The sequence below is a fragment of the Oculina patagonica genome, chromosome 2, assembly GCF_052425735.1.
Source record: "Oculina patagonica isolate OP01 chromosome 2, crgOcupat, whole genome shotgun sequence".
Lineage (NCBI taxonomy): Eukaryota > Metazoa > Cnidaria > Anthozoa > Scleractinia > Oculinidae > Oculina > Oculina patagonica.
In genome coordinates this window covers 14,125,771-14,147,053 of record NC_135759.1, presented here as the reverse complement: position 1 = coordinate 14,147,053, position 21,283 = coordinate 14,125,771, and the positions used below count along the sequence as shown (strand labels likewise).

At 36.6% G+C, this 21,283-nt stretch overlaps 1 protein-coding gene across 2 annotated transcripts in view; it reads right to left on the bottom strand.

Annotated features, from left to right (window-relative positions):
- Positions 1-21,283, bottom strand: part of LOC144643077 (uncharacterized) — a 46,629-nt gene that overhangs the window by 8,357 nt on the left and 16,989 nt on the right. For both annotated transcript variants that reach the window (XM_078502216.1, XM_078502217.1), the window contains exons 7-17: positions 20,048-20,117; positions 18,683-18,723; positions 18,223-18,303; positions 13,428-13,503; positions 11,800-11,835; positions 11,575-11,651; positions 10,989-11,019; positions 10,227-10,315; positions 9,171-9,369; positions 4,829-4,957; positions 779-895 (exon numbers count right to left, since the gene is read on the bottom strand). In XM_078502216.1, coding sequence (XP_078358342.1) covers positions 779-895; positions 4,829-4,957; positions 9,171-9,369; positions 10,227-10,315; positions 10,989-11,019; positions 11,575-11,651; positions 11,800-11,835; positions 13,428-13,503; positions 18,223-18,303; positions 18,683-18,723; positions 20,048-20,117 — 946 coding nt within the window. The remainder of the gene's footprint in view (positions 1-778; positions 896-4,828; positions 4,958-9,170; positions 9,370-10,226; positions 10,316-10,988; positions 11,020-11,574; positions 11,652-11,799; positions 11,836-13,427; positions 13,504-18,222; positions 18,304-18,682; positions 18,724-20,047; positions 20,118-21,283) is intronic.

Genomic DNA, 21,283 nt, shown 5'->3' with positions numbered 1-21,283 from the left:
GTCAACAAATGCCAGAAAAAGATCACCCATAGTATGTCAAAGTTGGTTTTCATTATATTAAAGAGCTCAAATTGTGGGTAAGACTGAAGTATTTTCTGTTTCAATGTTCATTGAGTTTACGTTCGATGAAGAAGACTTCCTAAAGACTCAACTTTGGATTTTTGACTCGACTTTGGATTTTCTTTGATTTACTTTCGAAAAACTTTTTTTCCAACATTTGAGTTGTTAAACTCAGGGTGCGGCTTATCTGCGGGTGCGGCTTATACGCGGGTGTTTACGGTATAAATAAAAAAATTACAATTCTTGTAAGCATCATACAAAATGGAAATCTGCACTGGATGTAAATATTACTAATTCTTGACACTGTATTTACTCAAATAAGCACCGCCCCCGAATAAGCGCCGCCCTCTAATAAGCGCCGCATTTGGGACAAAAAAGTTAATAAGCGCCGCCCCGAATAAGCGCCGCAGTCCAGATGTGGTACATAATCGAGGCATTCCGTGTAACTCAAAAAAGCACTGCAAAGGGATGTTTTGCAGTTCATAGTGATTGTTTTACTGCTTGACCATCAGTTTTTCTATCCAACATTCTTGCAATATGTAGTTCTGTAAAGAGCAGGGCAGGGCAGGGCAGGGCAGCTAGCGCCACTTCTCTCTTCAGCATGAGACGAACACTGACAATCAAAAGATGCTATTTTCCAATAACTGTAAAAGATTAGATTCTTTGTGGAGATTAGATTCTTTATTTATCTAGTTCTTATAATGTATCACATTCTGACCTGTGTTATCTTTAGGTGCTGGATACAGTCGTGATGTTCGGGTTGATGGAACAGCAGGAACGGGAGGACTGGGTTTTGGTCTGATTTGAGGTTTAGGTGTGATCGCTGGTTTGAGGGCTAACATGGTATGGTGAAAAAGAAACAGTTTTAAATGAATTTATTTACAGTCATAGATTCCACAAACTTGTCTAATGTATCTCTCTGTAAATGACATTGAGGTGGCATCAGGAGCATTTTAAGGGAAGGTCAAATTAGTCCAGTCAACTTAGTATTACACCCAAAACAAATTGCAACAAAAATAAAACATGCCTTATTCGACTTTGCATATATTGAGGAATAACATACTAAAAGTCACCGTGAATCGGAGTATTGGAACCTCGTCTTTTTTTGCGATATTTGAACTACAATGAAATATGAGAAATTTAATTTATGCATAACTAATGTGATTTTTACAAGTAACATTGAAGGGTCCTTATCGACAGAAATAATCAAGCTAGCAAAACCAAACAACGACAAACCAACAAATCAGTTTACAACAAATGTAGCAGTTATTACTTATCCTATTTATTGCGTGAAATGACATTACTATTCTGCCCTTTTTGGTACCTTAGAGAACGTACTACCAGCGGCCGGATTCTGGCATAGATGCAAGTATAGTAACAACGTTCGCTAATCGGATATTTCGTTAAAAAAGCTGAGTTTTCTTCAAAAATTAAAGAAACTGAAAACTGATAAAGTATAATTATACCTTTTTGATGAAAGAATGAACGCTGGTCAAAAAAGTTACCGTCTGATAACTAGAATTGCGGCAAACAATTATGGCGGGAGTCTTGGATGAAACCCTTAACATAATCTGTCATCAAACGTAATGCGTGAATTTGCTTCCCCAAAACCCTTTGTGCTTATTGGAAGGTGCCTATAATTCCAAGAATCAACACTGATTGATCTTTGCAAAAGTCCTCCGAGTAACTGAGCCGTCACAGACGCCGGGGACACAACCCCGGCGTAACTATGGGCACGCCTTCATCTCTGCACTTAATTCTTTTACAAAAGGATGAACAAATTATTTCAGGAGTAGCAGAATGATTTTGGACAAAAGAAAAAGGGTTATACATTTGGAAAAAGTTTGGTAACAACCTGCAAATGACTTGATAAACATGAATTCAAACTTTGAATTCAAACAACAACAACTTTATTCACCCTAAATATTTACAAAAGGAAAAGACATAAATAATTAAGGGTCTGGTGGCCTGAAATAACTGAAGAGTTTAAAAGGGCAGGCAGCCAGTGACAAGTATGGTATCACTCTATCCACTCAATATTAGCATTTGTATACAGCCACGTCAAATGCTACACAGTTTTGTACGCCAATCGTCACATTTGTTCAACCACTGCGGTGGAAAGCATTAACTCATCAACAGATACGCCTTTTTCTCGCTGTTTGAAAATTCTTTTTAAAAAATAAAACAAATATTTTAACAGGATTAACCCATCAGTACTTTGGAGTACTGTTATGTTAGGGGTCCTGTAAAATATTAAAATTTAAAAAGATGACTTACAGTTTTAAAAAAGTTTAGAAATGTTAAAAAGACAACGGTTACAAACAAATAAAAACTTATGAATAAAAATTACAAATAAAAGTGTTCTATAACTTTTTGTTTAAAAAGAAGTCTAGAGTTCAACTTTTTCATGTCCGACGGTAAACAATTAAAAACTGACGCTCCTAAAAAGGAAAAACTCCGACGGCCAAACTCTAGCTTCATTCTCGGCAGGACATAAGCCATACCTTACTCATGCCATGTGCAACTAGGACACTGTATGTATGACGTTATTTCCAGTCGTTACTTTACATATGTTTCAAAAAATATGGCTCTGCCACTGTATTTTTGGATGGTTATCGAAGAAGCGATGCATGATGTTAGATTCACTCGGGAAAGAGTGTATGTTATAAAGAAAGATTTCCTTTCCAAAATGTGAAACAAGATAAGGTTCGTCGCGCTACTACCTCTGCATTTTACACGGCATAGTAATGACGTATTACATGCGTAGGGTAATGCCGAAGTCCTTTTGATACAAAATACAGTTGTCACAAGATGCAACACTGTAATAGTTGGAGATTATACATTCCTCCTTTCACTCTGTTCAAGAGCAGTGGACATAAATTATGATCTGACTGAACCAGCACATAAATTAACTCACAAAGTAAATATTGGCATTGGCATTCAAAAATCTGTTTCCTTGAAGAAACTCGACTCTGGGGCATTTTTCAGGAAATATTCTGAAGTATTTAACTACCAACAAGCCACTAGGGTTGCCGTTATTACAGCAGGGGATTGACTCCCTGTTCTGTCTCTAAAATGATAAACCTGGAGAAAAGCTGGATGTCCTTCAAGTGAGGCACTTTCGCAGCAAAGTTTTACCCAGCATGCTACCCACACGTCGGGATATAATGCCTATTCGTAGCACAGCCTGATGAGTTAATGCTACTCCTGAAATAATTTGTTCATCCTTTTGTAAAAGTATTAAGTGCAGAGATGGAGGCGTGCCCATAGTTACGCCGGGGTTGTGTCCCCGGCGTCTGTGACGGCTCAGTCACGTGCACTCGGGGGACTTTTGCAAAGATCAATCAGTGTTGATTCTTGGAATTATAGGCACCTTCCAATAAGCACAAAGAGTTTTGGGGGAGCAAATTCACGCATTACGTTTTCTGACAGATTATGTTAAGGGTTTCATCCAAGACTCCCGCCATAATTGTTTGCCGCAATTCTAGTTATCAGACGGTAATTTTTTTGACCAGCGTTCATTCTTTCATCAAAAAGGTATAATTATACTTTATCAGTTTTCAGCTGTATATTTAATTTTTGAAGAAAACTCAGCTTTTTTAATGAAATATCCGATTAGCGAACGTTGTTACTATACTTGCATCTATGCCAGAATCCGGCCGCTGGTAGTACGTTCTCTAAGGTACCAAAAAGGGCAGAATAGTAATGTCATTTCACGCAATAAATAGGATAAGTAATAACTGCTACATTTGTTGTAAACTGATTTGTTGGCTTGTCGTTGTTTGGTTTTGCTAGCTTGATTATTTCTGTCGATAAGGACCCTTCAATGTTACTTGTAAAAATCACATTAGTTATGCATAAATTAAATTTCTCATATTTCATTGTAGTTCAAATATCGCAAAAAAAGACAAGGTTCCAATACTCCGATTCACGGTGACTTTTAGTATGTTATTCCTCAATATATGCAATGTCGAAAAAGGCATGTTTTATTTTTGTTGCAATTTGTTTTGGGTTAGACAACAAAATGGCTTATATTGACTGGACTAAATGGGAAAATTATTGACTAGACTTTGGAGTTGTTACCATTTACACAGGAAACTGGTGGGTTCACATCCACAGGTTGGGCAACGGTAAGCTAAAACCCTCAATTCAGAGAGATTTGGTGAGTTTAAAGCACCTGGAACTGAGCTGTGTTGCTCCATGTATATGTGATGCAGAAGGCCTGGAACTGGTAGGTAAATATGAGCAAATGATTCCATTGGGAATTTTGGAGTGTACTTTTTTTAACATAATTGCATTAAATAATTTACCCGTTCCTCAGAGATCACAATTTTTTCATGCTTTGCTCGCAGAAAACCATTCGCTCCAGGGAACAGATAATGTCCATGGATAAAATTAATATTGATGTTTATTATTCAACAAATGCGCACGCTGGCCATATATGGTCAAAATGGTAATGATATCTGTCATCCGTACATAACAGATATCCTGCGATATACGTAGGTTGCGAAGATTCGTCCGAAGTCTCCTAAAGCGCTGCATAATTACAGTTTTTATAGCTGCGAAATGTGTTTCGTTGACAATTTGTTGAATAATAAAACAATTATCCTGCTCAATCTTGCAGAATATCGTCTGATTTTAGCCAACTCGGCCTACGGCCTCGTCGGCTAAGTATCAGGCAATATTCTGCGCGATTTCGCAGGATAATTGTTAAATATTTTCATGCCAAATGGAGTTTATAATGTTAAGATAACTATCAAGTAATTACCTGGTTTTGGTTTTGGTACTTCTTTAGGTTCTGGTGTTCTCATTTTTTCAGGTTGCGACACACTTGCTTTTAGAGGAGGTTTCAATCCAATTCCTCCACCAGGTTTTCTTGGTGGTGGTCGAGCTGGTGCTGGAAGGAAAGAAACAGATCCTGGTTTCTCAAACCTTTGATTTCTTGAGCCTCTCAACAACTCAAACAAAAACATTTCCCTTTCTTCAGTCAAATACAGTAAACAACCAATAATAATAAAGCACCATATTATATAAAAACCAATTCAGCCTGATAAATAAACAGGGTTCATACTGCTTTTTAAGGCCAAAAATTCAAGGATTTTTCAAGGACTTTCCAGGACCCTTCTTGGAAATTTCAAAGACTTTTTTTATGAAATTAACCTCAAACCAACGATTTTCAGTCTGTTGTGCCGTTGATGTGCTTGCTGAAGAACTAAAAAAAATCGCTTATTTTGGCGTTCTTCTCATTGTCTTGAAGCTTTTTGACATTCAACAAGAACTTCAAGTAGTTTATAACCGGGCGGTTAATGTTGGACCACTTCTTTCAGCTTTTTGGCTAGAAAGGCACGGAGCCGCTTTGTAAAAAAAACTTTAGAAAAGCAGTCACTTGAGAAACACACAAGCCGTGTTTGCGTCAGTCACGGAGTGTGCGTGACATGAATTTTCTTTATCACGTCATCTCTTGTTTTAAACCACATGCCTGGCCGGATAAATTTCTGCTTACGCATGCAGTATTTATTTTGTTCCGGATGTTGAATAAAATAAACCCAAACCAGTTGAATGACATTAAAAAGAAGTCCATTTCACGCCAAAATAAAGACTAGACTAAGGCCATCCCGTTGTATTTCTTTGTTTAGCGTCGTCTGACGACTTAAGTCCGCGGTTTGCAAGAGTCACGGGGTTTGCATGAACTGTAGCAGTGAGCGAAAATTCTCTTACTCACGTCCCGGCTCACGTCATCCCTTTCTTTAATAAACTTGCATCAACAAATTCCTGCCTGGGCTTGCAAATTTTTATATTGTTCCGAATCTCAAACAAACTACACTCAAACCACTTGAATGGCATAAATTGATTTCGGTTAAAATTAAAGAAGCTTTAAAATCAAGTTCTTGAAGTTTAACTGCTATTTCCCCCGAAAAAAAACAGCTTTCAGAAGCATTTGGGAAGTCGCGTGATTCGAAGCACGTAATTCTAACTGCGAGATTCGCTAGGTAATTCCCCTTTTCGTGATGACGTGTGTCCTGTGCCTTGACAAATTTTTGCTGGGTTTGCAATTTTCGTTTCGATTCCAAAAATAAACTCAAAAACACTTGCAAAACACACGAAAAATAATTCATATTTTCATTTAAAAATAGTTTGGACATGTCAAATCGCAACGTGAATGTTCAAGCCCTGAGCCAAACGCTTGAATATCAATTTAATGAACGATCGCCAGAAACATCAAAATTTGCGTGACCGTGACCTCCTTCTGGAACGATTTACCGACAAAAAAATCTCGATGATTTGGTAAGTGCAGAATGCAATATGGAACAATTGAAAGTATGATGTTTTATATATGTTCGTGTTTATTTGCTTTACTTTACTTTCGGAAAAACTGTTCACAGGCTACTTGTATTCTTTCCTAGGTGTTCCTTACGTTAATCTTTGCAAACGTAACACGACACTTTCGTTCGTTTGTAACAAAATACTTTTGTTTTCCTTGAAAATGCCGTAACATGAAACTCTTGTTTTTTGTTTGTTTTACGGCGACATCGATGACATTTGTTTAATTTAATTAAGTTACGGTTTAAACTGCACGAAAGACGATTCTCAAAACTAAAGAACAAATCTAATCAAAAAACATCTTTTTCGAAAGGGTTTTTAAAACGCAGTACAGCTAGGATATTTGTTTCCTGGTTATCAGGTGTTCACGCCGAAAATCCCGGTGCAAGTTTTTGCATACCTAATTACGATTTACGAAAGCGCTGTGAACACGTCACACGCTCACTCAAGCATGAAGCCGAGAAGCACGTAGTGTGAAGATTTCTTTCAAGAAATGTCGGAACCGTCACGAAAGCATGTTCAAACACTAAAGCGGCAGAGGTTTTACAAAATAAAACGGAGGTTAGTTCAACCGATGGAGAACAAATAAAAGGAAAGGAAGTGACGGATGTAACATGATATTGTTGTTTTTTTTCTCGCAGATCGCTGTGATGCCTTTTAAGTCTAATTAAATTAACGCCACGGATTCTACAGGAATTCAACCGCATTGAAAAGCACACCACGTTAGGCTTTAATACAAAATTTCTAAACACGTCACTGTTATTTTAATTTTCGATAGCTTGAATTTCAGTTTGTTATTGAAACAGCAAACGAGATACTTTTGTTTTTGTCAAAAACATGTAACATACTTTTGTTTTTGTCAAAAACGGATGTAACATGATGTTTATGGTAACGTGATTTATTTTCTGCAAAGAAGGCGACATTGATTATAACACAGATGTTATCAGGTTATCAATTAATTATGAGATGCTAGATCACCTTTTCTAAGAAAACAACATTGCCATATCAAGAAATATTTCACATGATCTGCTATGACGCCTTACTGTCTAATTCAATTAATTTGTGGTTTTAACTTGGGGCCACGGAGTCTACACGAATCCTTCTGCAGAAGAAAAACGCAATGTTCGTGATGAAGACTGATCTGCGCATGCGTTTAGCACAAAGTATTTTTTCCAGAAAGAATTGTACCACAAGGAGAGCATAGTGCTTTCTGAAACAAATATATACCTTGAGTTCTTCAATTGTAAGTATCGTAATGGACTCCCCGATTTACCAAGGGCACACGGTCAGGTGCTCTCCATCCCCTCCCCCCTTTACAGAAATAATTAATTAATTGATATTAATTAATTAATTGGTGATTAAAAGTTTACACCGCGTTAGCGGTTTAGTGGCTTAGTGGTTTAGTGGTTTAGTGGTTTAGGGGTTTAGCAAACGCCAACCCACCAAACCATCACAATAGTGCATTCTGCACTAAAAACGAAAACAAAACCCCAGGCAGATTATGAACCGGGCCCAGGCCCCGCCCGGTTAATAAAAAAAATCAAGGAGTTTCAAGGACCGAAAAACCAATTTCAAGTACCTAAAAGGCCTTGAAATTGAACTCCTGAAATTCAAGGGTTTTCAAGACACCTACGAACCCGAATAAAACATGTTCTCACATAATTTAAGAAAAGGATGCCAGAATAAGAAATGTTATGAAACGTACCGGTAAGCACTACTTTACAAAATGATGTTGAGTTTTTAATTGTTAATGTTAAACTTTTTTATTTGAAATTGATTTTTAGTATGAGTAATAAAACACTGAATGATGTTAATTAAACCTCTAGTAAGGTATAATGCATAGTATTTCTGAAACAAAATTTGATTACATTTTGAGGCTGATTTCTCACCAAGCACCCGGTAAATAATTAACTTGATCAGCCTGAACCCCAAAATCTGATACATGTAGGTTCATATATGTGGGTGTTTACTGTACTGCAACTTTACCTCTCATTTCGCAAACCACTTTCAAAACTAACTAGTAATAGGTGACTCGCAGGGCCTCGCGAAGCTCTGGGTTGGGGAGGGAGGGGGGTGTTATAAATAAGAAGTGATAACCGGTTTTAACCCAGGGTCTACTCAGCTTCGAAAATGGCAGCACTTTCTGGTTCGTAAAAGGGGTATAAAGTGTTGGGAAGCGCAGGCTATTTTCAAAATCATCGACAAATTATTGGATATTCGCATTTTGGACATTTATTTCAGGGCATTAAAAAAAAAGAAGAACCAATGGCAGGAGGATTCGAACCCTCCGCCCGCGCGGCCCTGATGGCAATGAAAGGTTTATAGCCTAAAATTAATAGGCGTTGAACGAGTATATTATGTGGAAATCAGTGTTATTTTAATCCGAAAAGAAAAACGATAAAAATAAATGGCTCAGGATTCGAACCCACAAAAAAAAAGTTAAAAAAAAAAAAGAAAAAAAAAAACCTTAGCCGGATTCGAACCCCTGCCCTCAGTCCAGAAGATCTGATTTGAAGTTTGACGCTCAAACCATTAGGCCACCAGCGCGCGGCCGTGTGACGTCATTTCCGCCAGACACCAAGCTCACAAATATATATAAATATATATATGACCGTAAACTCCACACGAGATCTCATCCCGCCTGAGCCCTTTGAGGGACAAAATTATACACCCCGCTACGCTCGGCCTTCGGCTTCGCTTCGCGAGGAACTAATTCATAGGTCGGAATTTTTACTTCTCGGTACTAACAAGATGAATTTATTGGTTATCAAACTGGCATGTGCATGTACCTGGTTCCTCAGGCACCTCATATGTTTCTGGTTCATCAGGATGATCAGGCACCTCATATGTTTCAGTAAATTGCTGCTGCTGTTGTGGGAATCCATTGTCCTGAGTTCCGTCATCAGGAACCTCATATGTTTCTTGTTCAGGTTCAACAACTTGCATTCTACCTAATTGTTCATCCTCTGGTACCTCATCATATATTTCCTACAAAGATAAAATAAATAAAAAAAACAGACAAAAGTCAAACAGACTCACTAGTTGTACTTTAATAATATAGTCCAGTGTGTTCAAACTCAGACTACAAATTATGATTTTTTCTTGAAAGGACAAATCTTTAACTTAATTATTGGTAAATGCATTGTAGAACAAAACAAGATGTGGTCAGACAGATCACATTATTGTGAAGCTTGTCTCCTATACTTGCAGACATTTATCCTACAATAATGAGTGTGGACAATATAGGCTAATAATAAGACTATTTAGTGGAGGCAGCGTGGCTGAGTGGTTAAGGTTGCTGGTGTTGTAATCTGGAGGTTCCAGGTTTAAGCCCTCTAGGTACCCTGCCATTAGCTGGATTTGTACTTGGTTGTCCTGACTCAACTCCTCAGTCACAGTTTGTGCATGAAGCTAACTGGTCTGCCTCCTGCCATTTGGGATTTTAAACCATGTTACATGTACATTCATTTAAAATACTTTTTTCCTCTGTTCCATGTGCATGCCTGGAAACTAGCTATCTTGAAGCTAAGTGCATTGACCACTTGCATTATTTACATTTTTTACTCAGTTATTGACTCTACTACTTCACAAGAAAAACAAATGTATTTTAACATCTTTTTCAAGTTTGTTCACATGGATTATACATCTCTATAGTATAATAATAAAATTTAGTCTGGACATTATATCCTGGATGGGACTTTGTAAGCCATTGGCAAAGTTTGGCAGAGACATTGTTCAATAACCAACTATCATTTCTGCTTCAGTTATGTAAACTCATATGATTATTGGTCTCTATAAAAAAAATCTCAAAAGAAAATTGCAAAAGAACAATCGCAAGTTCTTACCTGCTCAATGGGTGCTGGTGGCATAAAAGGAGCCTTTTTTGCCTTTAAACTTCCAGGTTTTGGAGGCCGACGAGGAGGAGGAGGTTCAACTGTAAAAACAAACAAATGATTTTAAACGTGTGGTTCCAGAAAATGTCCATGCTCCCCCCACAGAAGGGATTGGAAATTCCTGGGGGTGGGAGGCCAAAAACTTTAAGGACATGTATGAACCTTCAATGGTATTCCCAGAGGGGTGGGGAGGAGGGTCTTAGGAAAAATCCCTTCTGTGGGGGAGGTATGGATAATTTATGGAACTACACAATATTAAGTTTTTGCAAAGTTTAATCACAAAACCATTATGACCACTCTGTTAATTAATTCTGTGGTGGGATTACAAGTCTGTATATTTAAGTGATATTAACAATACTTCAATAAACAGTTTTTCTTGCTAGTGACTAAACATAAACAATTTATCTGACAATGTCATTCTGTGGTATTATCGGTTAATTTTGTTATTCTGTCAGCTACACAAGGGTGTTTTGATCAAGGACCAAAATTAACATTCTGTAAATTTTACATTAAAAAATAAAGTAACATTTCAAAATGCTGTAATTAACTGGTGGTCACTGCTCACGTTACTAAACAAGCAAAGCAAATTGATCTCGCTCAGCCGGCAATGAGCCATGAACAATAAGGTTGGATTAAGGTGGGTTCCACCTTAACAAAAATTGACATTCTGTATCTAGGTATCTATATCTGTAGATTTATTTATAAATAAATTACCTGTATCTTGTTGATCACTGTACTTTGGAGGCTGTGAGGAAAGAATTACATTCACAATTATTATAATATCAGGTTACACAAGGTCTGAGGCATGCAGTATAGTATATGTATGCTGTGCACCACATGATCAAATTCAACCATATCCCTAGCAAAATTATATGATTTTCAGACAAAGCATGCAAAATTATGGAACCAAGAATTAATTTTGTAAGAGAGAAGAAGTCAATATTTTAATAGTTTATATTGGCTTGCCATTTCTAGCTGTTGCAGCCATCATGCATATTACATATTGTAAATAAGTAATTCATTATAATAACTTGGGTAGAGCTAAATGGCAAGAATTACTCTGTTATAAAAATCAAATAATATTTACCTAGTAATGTAAAATAAAATTATAATATTTATTTGGATCTACACTATAAAGAATGGTGCCAAATAAATTGTCAGAAATAGATTAGATTCCATTTTACTGGTGAGCACAAGATCAAAGAATAAAGACCTTGATTGAATAATTCCTAAAGTTAAATTTTGTTTGTTTGTTTTTTTAATTGTAAGAAATGCAATGAATGTAGGATTTTACTCTTACCCTGGCATCAATATATTCTCCTTTGTCAGACTCACATCTTATGATTTTCTTATGAGACATTGGGTGCACTACAATTGCTGAAAATATAAATGCAAAATTAATTCAATGTCTCCCTTAAAAGTCTAGCATTCCATAGCATTAGTGACTAGAAGTGTTTCTAACCACAATCAATTGATAATTCAATCAATATTACTATCTGTCTCGTGAATAAGAATAATACCCTACCTGATCCAGAATCGTCACTTGGTTGTTCATAAACTTCTAAAAAGAACAAAGGATAAGCAATCATTGGGCAATGTTCAGCAAAAATAATTGTGATTTTTCAGTTGCAAACAGTACTTAATTTTTTGTCAATTCCTAAGACAGAGGCAAACACATGTACTAAATGATTTGCAATCACAACATATATATATAGTGTGTCTGCAGCTTTAATAATGCATGGAAGTCTTAATATATAGTTAGCGTTAACTTCTTTACTCATTTCTTTAGTCTAGATAGTGTTTATCCAGATTAGTGTCTCAATAAGATTGTCTCATTCCATAAAGCTAAAATACATTTTGACACTGACATTAAGTACATGTATCATCATTATCATCATCATCGTCATTAAACACATTTTTCATACAGGTAGCTAAGTTGAACTTGAAAAAAAAAAAGACCATTGTCTCTAATAATAATGTTGCTGATTGGAAACCACGTGACATCAGAGGTTTTCTTCTTAGCTTTTACAAAATATGTACTAAGCAGTGAATGCCAAAGCTTTGGTGCATCAATTGAAAAGGATCTATATTTCTATGATCTATAATTAAATGAGGGTGACTTCAGCAGATAGTTGTGAAACACAAGACGTGCTGTGGAGAATATATAAGGGCTCTAAGAGAGAGTTTGAAACTGGTAAACTGCCTGTTAATAGCAGTCAAAGACAAATGCAACCAATATTTAGCGGCAATGCATTTTGATTACTTTTGATTACTGACCCTCTTAATTATAAAATCCTTCAATTTGTTCTTTCTTTACAATAATTAATTTTTATATCGACAGAACTTGCAGCCACCCACCAACACATCTATTCAGTGTGTAAGTGACTGAAGTCGTCAATGAAATTCAGAGAGAGAAAAATTGGGTTTTAGAAGGCTCTGTCAATAATTATCTTTATAATAGATAATTACTTTGGCTAACTAGGTATATTACAGGCAGCTGCCTGCAATATCAACCCAATAGTGCTGTGAGCCTCACTTATTATCTATTAAATATTATCTTTGCATATTATTATATATACTGAGCACATACAGTGCAATTATTAATGCATATTCTAAATAAATTTTTACATGCAATTGCATGCAGAAAAAAGTACATCTTTAATTGGTACACTGAGAGTAAAGATCAAACAACCACAAGCAAACGCTAAATTAATACCGGTAAATTGATTTAGAGAAGAAAATCTAATTTTTAACTTGAGCTTTTAAGGACAACAGTGATATTACAGGTCTGGGATAATTAGCAAATATTTTATCAAAGTCACACAACATAGTAAGGTCACTCAATAACTGTTAACTTGAGCAAACTGAATTTTTAGTAAGATTTTTGTCTTAAACAAAATAAAAAAGTTTTTTATTATTTGTGTTTGAGAATTATTTTAGTCATCAAACTTGTTGAACACATACAACATCCCGAACCTCACTTACAACTTCTTGAAGCAAGTATCAAAACATGTTAAGCTGTTAAAATACAAGTGCCAACAGCATAAAAGATCAACTGATTTTATTGACACAAGGGCAGATCCTTTTTCAGGAACAAGAAGCCCTCTGCTTTGAAATGTGACAAGAATTATAAAATAATAAGGGATAACATACCGTCTTCTAGTGGTGGTTCATCTTCTGGTGGTTCATCATATATATCATCTTCATCTTCAAAGGGTGATTGTGTAGTCTGTAAGCAAAATAACGCAGAGTAAATCTCCAAATTACACTGCCTTTAAACAAAAATTTTCAGGCATTCATGCAGCACTGCTAAATACTGTTACAACAGAATCCAAACTTGTCAAAACATGCAATTCTACATGTAAATGAAACATTAACCCTAATAACTTACAATATTATCTTCATTTTCTTTCTGAAACCGAAACCCATAGCTACAAAATTTCAACATGACTTTAGTAACCTCTCACCATAAACAACTTTCAGTTTTCAAATTAATTTTGCCAAAACAAAAGAATTTTGACAAACAGCATGTGCCTAATTCAAAACAGTTGTAAATTTCCAACTTTAAAACTTTGAATATTAAAGCTCAATTATATTGATTCTTAGTTTGTATTCAAAGTATTGGTCCCATTTTACACAGCAATATCATCCCATTCTTCTTATATGGTAACAAAGATCTGCTTGTCCAATCAGAATTTACTTCCTTATCAAAAGGAACAAGATAGAGCACAATACATTTTTGTACACGTAAAATCATGACAAATTATATCACCTTGTGATATAAAACATTTATTAACAAGAAGGTTGTTGGTAAGTTGCCTAAAAATGAGTTAATTATGAACCAGACTCATCCTGGGTCACCTGTTTAATATTACTTTCAGTTGATTTCAGTTTACTTTGGCCGCCTGATTTGCGAAGTTCGTTAGGAAGTTGGAAACTTTGTTATGAAGTTGCCAATTATGTTGTGAGTTTGCGAATCAAATTGCGAACTTTGATACAAAGTTCTCAACTTCGTCCCGAATTTATTTAAACCTTCTGTAATATTATGTTATCAAAAACGGCTTTGCTACCCAAAACTGTTGGAAACAAATGTCATAAATTAAATGAATATATAAAAGGTTCAAAACCTTTTAAGTTCAGCGAGCCCTAAACAATTTCATATCTTCGCGGAGGAAATGCAGCCCTATAATTTTGTCAAAAATGGCTCGTCCGCGCCGGGTATTTATACACATATTCCTTAACATTACACAAATGAACAGTGCAAATTTCACCGAGATCTGACAATTCTATACTTTAAAATTGCAAGGACCTTTCGAGGCAGTCGATTACGGCAGCGAAATTAGCAAATGAAACAGCAAAATATGCGTTCGACGCTTTGTTTTTGCGACGCCATATTTGAATTGTTATAGCCGGGTAGACCGCTGTTCAATGTGTTGAAGGCCGTATCGTTGCGATTGCTCCACGAAAAAGCATGAAAAAAAATATGGATATTTCCAACTACTGTCGGAGAAAACATTGCGCAGATAATTGGGGCGTAAACAAATCGTTACACTCAAGCTGCGTTTTGTCTAGGCTCTGCGAGGGTCGGATATCAAGACCCAGGATTAAACAAAAGCCATATATACAGTGAATGCTTTCGAATTATATTTGAAGATGAAATACAAAAGAATTTTGCTGTCTTTGACTGAAATTCCACTCGAACTGCGTAGATACGATCGCATGTTGTAAAGCCGATTCATGCAACATTGCTGTCATTCCCTGTCAACGCGAGGTCACGTCCCTAACGACCTAGGCTGATGACGAAATAGAGTTGCGCTTACATGTTGCGACCAAATTTGGCCTAATTTTTAACTGCTCCTAAGCTAAAAGAAGCCCCCATCTCTTGCATTTGTTTTAACTTCAATAATATTTTTGAAAAGAGCGAGTTTTTTGGTATGGTTTATTTTTGACGTTTGTAATTTTTAAACGATGTAAGTGCTAGTGATTATTTATTCGTGTTTTAGTTACGCAATCCATTGTTTGTGCGACGCTTTTTATAGATCGCTTTTCAGACACACGTGCGTTGAGATAAGAAAGCTGACATGTCACTTTTAAAATTGTTATATAACGTTTGTAAATGTGACAAGTCACGTTTTTTTCACGAGATCGCAAGTGATCACCCACAGCGGAAAGTAATCCCTTGAGAAATTAAAACAGTCCATTGATAAATTAAAAAAGTCCCTTGAGAGTTTACAAATATGTGGTTCCAAATTTTGTCCACTAACCCCTATTCTACGTTTTTAGCTTGTAAACAAGCAAAAACGTCGAAAAAATGGTTTGGAGAAATAACTGTGCTCGTTGCGGTGTCAATTTGAATGGCAACGAAAGCTTAGATTCAGAGTATGAAGATGAAGACAGGTCTATAATCTGAGCAACTCGAAATCAGTACTGAGTCAGAATAGACCTCTTTAGCTTCGTTTGTTTGTTGTCCCATTGTAGAGCACGTGATGTTACCCTTGAGAATTATCTCTTTCAAACTCAAACAAATTCACATGGAAATGACTGGATTATATTCAGCTGGTCAAAGGGACAATTCTCTGGAGAGCATCACATGATCTACAATGGGCAATTTACATACGTAGGTCTATTATCAGAATGTTCAAGCATATTGTCAGCAAAACTGAATTACTACTCTTCACAAAAGGCGAGAAAGAAGACAGTATGACAGGAAATAAGGAACAAATTTCAGACACGTGTTGCTGAATACAGGAAAGCCGCTTTAACCAGATAAAGGGTTTCAAAAAGAGAAATGAACCTCGCAATGGTTCCACCAGCTTTAGAGCTTTGTCAAGACTCTTGATACATGCACATTTTTTTAATACAATTGAGTTCGACATGATGATAGCGCGACGTTTGAACCAGGCCTTAGTCTTCCCTGTTGTGTCGCACCAGCTTCGATTAAAATCAATTTTACATATTGGTAAACCATCCAATTTCATCCGCCTTACAAACACAGAAGACTTGAAATTGAAGATTACGCTCACAGAAATCGTTAAGGTATCAGCCACCGTTAAAAGGTGCAGTTTTTCTAAATTTGAGATTTTGTGATGTTCAGATAAAGCTCTTCAAGGGCGTTCTTTTACAAAAAAGTTCACAAAAAAATCTTATTTCTGCGCGAAGTTATTGCGCGATAAAGTTTTTGCAAGGTTAATTATGTTAATTGCCCGTTGAGATGTCCTGTCAACGCGTCACGAAATCCCAGATCCATTGTTCACGCAAGAACATATTTGCAAGAACAAGGGGTAAAGCGCCGAATGCGGGCAGTCGATTTCCGCGCCAACAAATGAAAGCCGATCGTAAATTCATGTTGAAGAACCGGTTGAAGTTCAAGAAAGTGGTCACACTGAATAGAAGACGCGCTACTGTTCAATGGAAACAGACACGCATACCGGTAAATATTGAAATAAAACAACAGTGACGGTGGATACGGCCTGCCTTGTGAAACATTTAGGGTTTACAATCGACGATATTTGTTGTCTGAAAATATGTAAGCCTTAAATCAAATTTACTCTTACCCAGCTAGAACTACTAGTCTCATTTCGGCAAGCCTGTTTTCTTTTGTGTTGACCGAACGTTATTTCGAGGCTTCACCTTCACTTTCAGCAGCAATCGCCGTTTGTTAGCGGCTTTGTCGCGCTTTCGATGAATCAGCACACAACCAAACTCGAAGCATGTCAAATTATATAACATAAATGCGGCTCCGTATGTGGAGCGAAAATTTTGAATTTTCTATAAACTGTATAAACCTCGATTTGTATCCGGTCAGAAGATAAAAATATATCGCCACGTTCCGCGTAAATGTTTTGCCTGTTGAATGTAACCTGTCAAGCATCTATTGTTAGAGAAGGATGACCCTTCCTGGTAAGCATCAACCTTGACGTTCCAGGCGTTATAATCCCATTATGGGTAAGACTCCGCAAAAAATATATTTCGCTTTTTTCTCGGAAAGAAAATTTCGACAAGTTGAACGTACGTTTTTAACTCCAAGTCGGCAGCCCCTGAACCGATTTGGCTGAAATTTGGCCAGCTTATTGCCAGATAGTTTTTCTCCAAAACCGTGTCTGCGATTTTTGTTTTCTTTTCTCGTTTTCGAATAATTTATATTTTTCCACAGGAAGTGGCGATGATTCGTCTCCCCTAACTTCATCTGCGCATTACAAAAGAACAAACGCACTTGTCAAAAATCTGAGACACGGTTTTTTAGAGAAAGGTGTTAAGAGGCAAACGCGATGTTTATCGTTTTCTTCCGCTTATTTTCGGCGGGCCTGGAGCTTGATTTACACAGACATATACTTTCGCAAAAACGTCTCAATTTTGCGTTTATTTTAAGTTTTCGTCATTTTTAAAGGAATAATTCATAATCTGGAACTATTAAGCTTTCAGAAAATGTGTGGTTTGTAGGGGTTTGTATTAAAAACAAAAGCGCTGGAGCGATCCGGGCGCGGACGGTCCTGAAGGGTGGCTGATACCTTAAATATGTATTTTCATACAAAAAAGTTAAAATTTGACCAAATTTTTGCATGCATAAAATTTATTTATCTGCAAATTACTTGTGTGATTGCTGATGCGAAACATTGTCTTACACTTTAAGCTAGTTCAACTTTCCTTGACCAGTTCTATAATCATTGAGTTCAGATAATTTTTATTGCCATGACTTTCAAGCAACATGTCTTGTTTCTCCTTAACTACCAAACTTGGGAAGTTCAGTCCAGCCGAAGTTGGGAAGGTTTAAATAAATTCGGGACGAAGTTGAGAACTTTGTATCAAAGTTCACAATTTGATTTGCAAACTCGCAACATAATTGGCAACTTGGTAACAAAGTTTCCAATTTCTCAACGAACTTCGCAAAGCGGGTGGCCAAAGTAAACTGAAATCAACTGCAATAACTAATTGGACTATACCAACTAACCTTGGTGTGTGCATTTGCAGGAGGGCCCATCCAAGGGTTTCTTGGAATAGTTCCATTCAAACCTGCCTTTAATTGAGCAACCTAGTGTGAAACAAATGAAAAAAAAATTATAATAAATTAACACAATAACAAATAACCGTAACAAATAACTTCATGTATTCACTAAATACATGTACACTATTAATGCAACATTTCTGAACACCAAGAGAGTGATTCACAGTTTAAACACTGAATATCAAGTGATATATTACTCAACAAATTGTCACAGTGCTCATGTATGGTCAGACATTGTTGTCTATACATAGATCTTTGATCTACTTTTAATCCTGGGTTAGTGTTAATAGGCTTTCAAACAACTCGGCCCAGGTGCCTACAGGGTTTTATTAAAAATATTGCCATTATAAATGCATATTATCAATTATTTTAATAATAAACAGAATTCTATAAAAGGATTTCTTACCAGACCAAGAGGGACATTGGGAACTTCCTTAGTTGGTGACCCTATACAGTAAAAGTGATTATCATCAATGGTTCAAATAAATAATAATTATTAATAAAAACTAGCAAGGGTATATAATTTGAAAATCCTGTGTTTTGATTGGTTAACAGACAATGGTATATGAGCTTTGCATGTTTAGTTTAAAAAACAATTTCTTGAATGAAATGAATTACAAAGTATTATCAATAAATATTTCATCTTTGTTCCCTGTACAGTAATAAATAAAAGTTAACTTTTCTCAAATCATAATTAAAACAGAAATTACCGAAATTTGCATTTCCCTTAGCGGTAATTTGACACTCATATTAAAGATATCGTAAACATCTCCAATTTGTATACTAGCGCACATCACAAAAATCGATTTTTTTCAGTTGTCTTATTTTAAGCATTAACTTCTATTTTAAGTTCACTCTATATTAAAAACAAGACTTTCGAGCGTAAAATAACGCCTCGAGCTAACCAATTTATCCACACAAACCGTCGATAAGTTTTTCTTTTATTAGTAATTTAATGATTATTATTTAAGTATAAAGCCAGAGCTTAATCAATGTCGGAAGACGTTTAAATTACTCATTACTGACAAAGAGGTTTTAATGTCCGTAACATGTCTATTTTCAGCAAGATGTATATAAACAATTTTCAACGCCGTACATTATTTACATAAATGAAAAATAATTTTTTTGAACGGCTCCACATCTGAATAAAAAAAATGGCTAAAGGCATTGAAATTTAGCTGGAGAATTCTATGTTGTAGCCGGAGAATTCTCCGATCCCCGATGCCTAATGAACACCCTGTGGTAACCAAGCTACAAACTCAGTGGTTAACTACATATCTGCCAGGTTACTAAGCAGCCAAGATCGAAGCATGAACGATGGAAAAATGTTTACCTCAACTAAATTTACGTCTTATATTAGCAAGAAATGTTACCTCTTTCCTTGAAAATTGTGCCAAGGAGTATATTAAGCAACATTCAAACGCAAATTCTGTAAGGAGAACTGTCTTTAAATTGATGGCTGCATCTTTTTAACTCCCCAACTCGTGGTGCATCTTATAACCAAGTGTTTTCGGAAAATTTCAGTTTGGAAACTTACCATGACAAAGTTGCCAAGTTTAGAGTGCAATTTATAACCGAGTGTGCCTTATAACCGAGAAAATACAGTAAAATAAATTAATGGAAAAGAATGTGCAAACGCTTTGCTTAATTCCAGTCATAGAGAGTTACAAATTATTGTTTCAACTCTTAACGATTTCTATCACAAAACCTTGGAATCATCATACTAGATGAATATGACAGGCTTTCTGTTTCAGATCAATAACTTACTCACCTTGAGGCGGTTCAAGGTCTTCACTTGGTTCAATGTATTCTCCTCCAAATTCATCACCACTGTCTTCTTCCTGCTCAAGCAGATAATAATAAAGGTCAATTAGTAATCTTTAAGCCTAACAGTTATTTACAAGCAATTCCTAACACTACAATGTACTGTAAATTATCAACTCCAAAAATGTTTAGGCAGAAAGTTCACCCAGGTGATGAAAGAAGGGTAACCTGAAATCTTGTCCCCAGAGGCTGCGATCATTCTGGTTTGCGCCAGGTATGGCCAATCAGATATGGCCAAATCTGATTGGCTGTTGAAAACTTGTTCGTTTCACCACATCCTCCGGTGCACATGCACAATCAAAACGGAACCAGGATTTCCTGGTTCTGGTTTTGGAGTAGCCCAGAGCCATGGAATTTCCCGGCTGCTGGTCAAGGGGAGCGCAGGCTCTGAGAACAAGATTGGGTACCCTGAAATTGACTGGCATCCCACCCAGGAGAGAGAGTAGAAATACTCTTTGTTGCTTCATGCTACAGAAATTGGCAATAAACACTGGGCTGATGGAGGTCCCACTGACTTAAAATACAGAGTTAGTGTGTGTGTTTGTAGTGGAATTATGGGACTGATAAACATTAGTCACGTGATATAGCACATGGAGCGAGCAACAGTAGAGCGAACGCGAGTCCTCCTTCTTCTTCAGTTCTTGTCGAGTCAGCATCTCCTTGTTAACAGTTAAAGTGTATATAAAGTTGTGTTTACAGTTCATTCTCGCAGTGGTTACTCTCAATTCCCCCGCTAATCCCTTTACAAGTGGTGGAGAACCCAAATTTCGTCGAACTCATCATGCCAGCTACAATTGAAGAATTGCAAGGCATCGTGGCTGGACTTGTCAGCGTTGTGAAAGACTTAACAACAAACGTAACTCAAGTAACCCAAACAGTCGGCAACATGGCCGAAGCCGTTCCAGCACCAGTTCAACACGAACATACACAAGGTCTTCGTATGCCTTCGATGCAGCTTCCTTCGTTTCGTCGAGATGTGGTACAAGACGATATCTCGGAATTTCTGGAGCGGTTCAACCAGCAAACCTCACATCTTCCCGCCAGAACACGTTTCTCCTCAGATAAAGCGGTAGAAGACCAATTTAACATTTGCATCGAAAGATTACGTGCAGAATTCGGCGAATCAAAAGAAGACAAGTGCCGCCGATTAGCAGCCGAGTTGAGCGCCATTCAACAAGAGCGT